The sequence below is a fragment of the Mercurialis annua genome, linkage group LG3 (assembly GCF_937616625.2).
Source record: "Mercurialis annua linkage group LG3, ddMerAnnu1.2, whole genome shotgun sequence".
Classification (NCBI taxonomy): Eukaryota; Viridiplantae; Streptophyta; class Magnoliopsida; order Malpighiales; family Euphorbiaceae; genus Mercurialis; species Mercurialis annua.
This window is the reverse complement of record NC_065572.1, coordinates 75,921,495-75,928,405: the sequence shown is the minus strand read 5'-3', so window position 1 is coordinate 75,928,405 and position 6,911 is coordinate 75,921,495. Positions and strand designations below refer to the sequence as shown.

The window sequence follows — 6,911 nt, the reverse complement described above, 5'->3', positions numbered from 1 at the left end:
TGGGTGACCTACTGGGAAGTTAGCGAAAATTGACAGGTGGATGCGGGTGGGTGATTTAACTCGGGTGGGTGAGTGACAGAGGGCGCGGATGAGGGATTGATTAAATAAAAAATTTATTTTACGATGTAATTTTTAAATTTTTAATTTTTTTTAAAAATTAGTGACGGATTTAAATCCGTCGCTAAATCCGTCGCTAATTAGCGACGGATTTAAAATTCCGTCGCTAAAACGGAGACCAAAGTCCGTCGCAAATTTTTTTTCCCGTCGTTATCAAACGTTGCGACCAAAAATGTTGCGACGGACTGTTTCCGTCGCAAATCCGTCGCTAAACGTGTTTAGCGACGGATTTTGGTCATTTAGCGACGGAAAAATCCGTCGCTAAATGACTGTTTTCTAGTAGTGGGAGAATACCTATAAAAAAAATATTAGTATTTTTTAACCATAATTTCCCAATTTTCGTTTTGTACTTTAGCGTGTTTCATCTTTATGTTTTTACTCTCCTCTCTTATTTTTATACTCTGCCGCTTTGGATTTATACTTCTTCTTCTTTTTCTTCTTCTTTTCGTTTTCTTCTTATTGTTTCAGTTCATCCAAACAAAACAGCTAATAATTCAATAAATAAATCAAATTTTTCAATTCATATCAATTAAATAGATTGATTTTTTAATTCTAACATCACTTTTTTATGAGTTTCAACTTTAGTTTTCAATCCGTTCGAATTTTTAATTCGTAATGAAATCGCTTCAAATTTCACATTGAATTCAAATCCAACGATCATAATTTATCCAAAAATAAAAAAACTGTAAATTATTAATTTATTTGGTCACATTAAAAATCTATTAAAAACGGTTTCAAAAAAATTCTAAAGCACAGTTTTATTATCATTTAAAAAAAGTTTATACAATGGTTTCAAAACAGTTTACAAGCGTTTCAAACAGTTTCAAAAAACAGCTTCAAACAGTTTACAAAGGTCTCAAACAGTTTACAAGCGTTTCAAACAGTTTCAAACAGTTTACAAAAATTTCAAACAGTTTACAAGTGTTTCAAACAGTTTCATAAAATAAAATTTGCAATTTTGATCTAAATACAGTTTAAAAATATTTAAACAGTTTATAAAGGTTTCAAACAGTTAAAAATATAACATTTTCTAATAGCTTACAAAAATTTCAAAAACAGTTTTAAACAGTTTACAAAGGTTTCAACCAGATTCAAACGGATTTTTAAAACAGTTTCAAACATTGCATAAAAAATTAAATTAGTTATAAAAACAGTTTACAAAGTTTTCAACAGTTTATAAAAATTTCAAACAAACAATTTAAAATAATTTCTTAGAAACAGTTTCAAACAGTTTACAATAGTTTCAAACGTATGAATAAAAAATTAATACATAAAAAAACAGAAAGAGGAAGAAGAAGATCCAGAATAAGAGGATATGACGGTGACGATGGCGTAATATTCCGTTGCTTCAAATTCTCTGAGACGAACACAATTGATTTTTTCATCTTTGATTTCTTATTTGTTTTAGATCTCTGATTGTTTGTATTATAAATCGAATATATTAAATAAATTATAGGAAATTTAAATAGAATTTGCTAAGAAATTTAATGGAAGAAAATGAGAAAAAAAGTTGCAGAAGAAGAGAAGAAGAAAAAGACGAAGATGAAGGAGAAGGAGGAGGAAGAGGAAAGAGAAAAGAAAGAGAGAGAAAAGGAAGAGAGAGAAAAAGAAAAGAAAAATGAGGTGTGCATGTGTGTATAGAAAGAAGTGTAAAAATACAAATAAATTAAATTTAGTTGGGAGTACAACTAAAAACAATAGAAAAATGAGGTAAAAAAATAAACTTTTAAAATTGAAGTATTCATTGCAAATAAATTAGAAAAGGGAGTGTTTTGTACAATTTTCTCTATATAAAATAGGTATGAAATGGATTAATTATTCCATATATAATGACTATTTTTTGTTTTGGTTTTAGTTATTTCATGAAGTTGTTATTCTATTATTTTATGAAACAAATACTCCTCTAAAAAAATAAGAATAATTATTTTATTTTTTATATAGTAACTATTCTATTCCAATCTATTTCATTTCATGAAACTAACATTGCTTTAATGCTTTATGGGTATTTCAACGGAGAAAATAGATGTGTCATACATTTCTAAAAGCTAAAGCATATGATTCAAAATTAATACTTCTTTGTCTATAGCTCGTTTATGGTTCTTCAGGTCTCGTTGGTCGGAGCAGTCGCAAGAAATTTATATCACTACTTTTTTGTTTCGGTAATTGAGGAAAATTACACTTTCTAGCTGGTTTTATTTTTCCAATTTTGTGCATAATATACACAATACCATTCTACTTCTAGCCTCTCATTTTCTTGGTCGTAATTTATGGCTCTTTTTTTCTATATCATCACTCTATGACTCCAGGAGAGATGCCACCGCCAAAAGGCTGTCCCTTCCAGAACAAAAAAGAATGAAACATTATCTAATAGAAACGAAAATGGTTGATTTTAAGCAATTAATTTGGTGAAGTCCACTATAAGTCTACAGTTTTTTTTTTTTTACTATATTCGACACACGAATGTCTACTGAATTTGGAGCACGCTATAAAATTACCACTATTGTATTATAATCTAACAGGGACTGATTTGTGGGGATGTATTTTAGCTAAAATTCCACGTTCAATTGAGTTAATTGCAAGGCAAAGAATTTTCCAAAAACTTTAAATGGGTATTTGGTGAAGTAAATTATACGGTCAAAGAGAAGAACATATTGATTTGAAGTACAATTAGTAGTGGAAGTTTAAGCATGCTTGTAATTCTGCATGAACATTCTATTGGAGAATATCTCACACGTTTTAGGACCAAGAATTTGTCACCGTATGAATAAAAATGATGAGTCAAATGATCTTACATCAGGGGGTTCAAAGGTGGTTAAGTTAAGGGGTTGGAAATAGATGCATTAGAGCGAAAAAGACCAACCCACTCAATAAATCTGCCATCCACTCGGGTTTGTCTACTGTTGGTGGAGTCATATAGGTCCAATTTTTAGTGTAAAATTAAGACTTTGATCAACAAAAGCTGACTTTACTTTCTGTGGGGAGGACCGGTTCACATCCTTTGATTGTGCACCCATTTTATGGACTTAATTATAGACCCTCTCTTCATATTCTTTAGCCCTATACCCTTGCTTCCATTCCTGGCATCAACCATTGCCAAATATTCCCCCAAGTGCCAATGCAAATAATTGGGGGCAATAGGGTCAGATGATGTCTACTATACTACTTCCAACTTAGGCAATATATAGTGCCAAAAAGGACAAAATATTAATATTACGATAATCTAATGATTAAATATCTGTTAGTTTTAGCCAGTTGTTGAATTTATAAAAATATTCGTTGGTACAAATCTATAATTCCATATAAAGCGGATGTAAATTGCGATGACAGACATAAATTTTAAATTATATTCAAAAATATCATAATCTTATAATTAGGTTTTACATTTATGTGCCAATTTACCCAATTTAGTTGTTTTACCTAAATAAAACTTGAAATGGCCCACAACCCAAATCAGAAAATAAAATGAAGGATTGAAGCATGATTAGGAAAGAATGAGTGACATGAAACATTGCATAAACATATAAATAGTCCGATGATTGACCTACAATGTGTGTAGGAGCACATATAATTTGATAAGTGAGTGGATGGATGAAAAGTGGCAACTTAGTCCTAGAGAACCAACACAGCATCTTTGGACGGACTATAATTTTTTTAAAAAGGCCCTAAGTAGCACAATCGGCCAAGCCGTCCAGCCAGAAAAAGGACAACAATTTAGGTCAATAAATTACTGAATCTTCTCCTTCTACTGACTACTAAATGTAAGAAAAATTCCGCTTGATTGATGGGCCCAAGTGGGCTTTTTGGAAGAGACGGGTCCATGTCTAACTGTCTATGAGCACATTTTTTGTCTTTGCTGTTGATGAACATAACAAGAGAGAGATTTTTCCATGAGACCCAACAGAAAACATCCAACACTCCACTTTCATCTTATTCATATGTCTTCGAACGGAGATTCACACCAACTAAAACTTTTTTTAAATTTTTAACATTTTTATACATTTTTGAAGAGGGTGTAAGTAAGAAGTATGAAGTAAAGAGTATAATAATAAAAAAGAAGAAGAGATTCATGTGTGAATATAAAATAGGGTGTGAGTGGAAAATGGTGTTCATATTTGGTAAGTGAGGTGGCATGTAATAGTATTAGCAAACAATGATAAAGATACAAAAAGCAAGAGAGGGAATGCGACTATAAAAGCCCCCTCACCAGCCCCTTTCTAAACCCTCCCTCCCTCTCTCTCTAAAATAAAATATCAAGAAGAAGAATGTGCCACCACCTCAACACTTCTCCTGTCTCCTGCAAATGCAGCTGCCTAATCTCCATCAAAGATGAGCCCAACATCTACACCCCATTCCTCATCCCCAAAAGCCCACCACCCAACCAGCATGAAACCCACCTCTCCCTCGCAATCAGAGAAGCTGTTTCCATTGCCAGAATTGCCCTCCCCATGATACTCACTGGTCTTCTTCTCTACTCCCGCTCCATGATCTCTATGCTCTTTCTTGGCCGTCTCGGCGACCTTGCTTTAGCCGGCGGCTCTCTCGCTATGGGGTTTGCCAATATAACCGGCTATTCTGTTCTCTCTGGTCTGGCCATGGGAATGGAGCCCATCTGCGGCCAAGCTTTTGGGGCCCAAAAACACACCCTTCTCGGCCTCACTCTGCAAAGAACTATCATTCTGCTTCTCTTCATTTCCTTCCCCATCTCTCTCCTTTGGCTCAATATGAAGACGATTCTTCTCTTCTGCGGCCAAGATTTGACAATAGCCACCCAGGCACACTCATTTCTCCTTTATTCTCTTCCTGATCTCTTAGCTCAGTCTTTTCTGCACCCATTAAGAATTTATCTAAGAACGCAATCCATCAACTTACCTCTCACATTCTGTGCTGTTTTCTCTATTCTTATGCATATACCCATCAATTATTTTCTCGTAACACACCTTAATTTAGGAATTAAAGGCGTTGCTTTAAGCGGTGTATGGACTAATTTCAACCTTGTAGCCTCCTTAATAATCTACATACTTATCTCCGGAGTTCACAAGAAAACATGGGGTGGTATTTCAATGGAATGCTTCAAAGAATGGAAATTCCTGTTGAATTTAGCGATTCCAAGCTGTATCTCCGTTTGTCTGGAATGGTGGTGGTACGAAATCATGACTCTGCTCTGTGGGCTGTTACTCAACCCGAGAGCAACGGTGGCGTCAATGGGGATTTTGATACAGACAACTTCACTCATCTACATATTCCCATCTTCTTTAAGCTTCAGTGTGTCGACGAGGGTGGGCAATGAACTGGGTGCTAGCCAGCCCAAGAAAGCAAAACTAGCCGCCATGGTAGGCCTGGGATGCAGCTTCGTAGTGGGCTTTTCAGCTCTAAGTTTTACGGTTTCAGTGAGAAAAATATGGGCTAGCATGTTCACTCAGGACAAAGAAATTATTGCCTTAACATCACTTGTTTTGCCAATAATAGGATTGTGTGAATTAGGAAACTGCCCACAAACAACAGGTTGTGGTGTGTTAAGAGGGACAGCTAGGCCAAAAGTTGGGGCCAATATCAACTTGGGTTGTTTTTACCTTGTTGGTACGCCAGTGGCTATTTGGTTAGCTTTTCTCGCAGGTTTTGATTTTCAAGGCCTCTGGTTAGGACTCATGGCTGCTCAGGGCTCATGTGTTCTCACCATGCTGCTGGTTTTGGGTTCCACAGATTGGGATTTTCAAGCTCGCAGAGCTAAAGAGCTCACTGGAACTCTTGTGGACGATAAGGAACATGCTTTTGATGACGAATATAAGCCGCCACAAGCTGATATTAATAAGGGCTAAAACTTGCTGATTCTGATCATTACCAGTTGGGAGTTTTTCTTTATTTCTTTTTTTTTGTCTCCTCCTTCTAGGCTCTTAATTCTGTTCTAATTGTACAGAAATAGCTGGAAAAAAAGTAGCTGAAATTATAGCCCACAGTTATTAAATTTTGTACTCTTGTTCACTAGTACAATTTTTGTGTAGAAACATAGTTTTTGAATAATGTCTTATTAGCCCACTTTTTTTTTAACTATTAAATCCAATCATAAGCCTCAAACATTGCATTGAAAGGAAGATGATAATTATATTAGAAATTAAAAAATGCGTATAATCTCATATTATATAATCTAATCTGATTAATTAAATAAACAGAGCAATAGACATTTGCCTTACAAGGACAAGAATTTGAATTTTTGAATGGATTAGTTATTTTGCAAATGATACAAAGGGATTGTGTCCAACCACACTGAATGGGAGAAATAAAAAGTGAATCAAACAAGAAATTAAAACTGATGCCTAAATTAATGAATCTGGATGCTGAAAAGAAGGTGTGCATGCATGCACACAGGCTTCTAAGTAACTTTATCAGCACACGCATTAACTTATAAATACAATTGTACGAGCATAAGTTGATTTAACTACGTACAAATTAAATGAATCAATATGCATCCATGGGCATATATATATTATTAATGCGAGAAACGTGAAGTTTGTCTTGAAGCCACAAGCCTCAAGCTAGCTAAATGCCAATTAATAAAAGTTAAAACTAAAAACAATTTAGAGATTTGTTGCATTTGTAACCATATGAGATGTTTTAGGCTTAAAGTCGGTCTAACTTAGTCTTAATTTAACACACATGACGTCTACCATTTACAGGCCGCCGGCTGCTTAGATAATTACTCTGCGTCCAATCAATTTTTACAGAGGAGTACTGTATAAGGAGACAACACTCAGATTTGCATTCTGATACTCTTCTATTTAAAAATGCTATTCTGAAAT

The 6,911-nt window shown here is 34.5% G+C and overlaps 1 protein-coding gene across 1 annotated transcript; it reads left to right on the top strand.

The window, feature by feature from the left end:
* The first annotated feature begins 4,312 nt into the window (after positions 1-4,312).
* Positions 4,313-6,162, top strand: LOC126671114 (protein DETOXIFICATION 49-like). Its single transcript, XM_050364824.2, has one exon. The coding sequence runs from the start codon at positions 4,380-4,382 to the stop codon at positions 5,931-5,933; it is 1,554 nt and encodes a 517-aa protein (XP_050220781.1). The 5' UTR covers positions 4,313-4,379; the 3' UTR covers positions 5,934-6,162.
* The last annotated feature ends 749 nt before the right edge of the window (positions 6,163-6,911 follow it).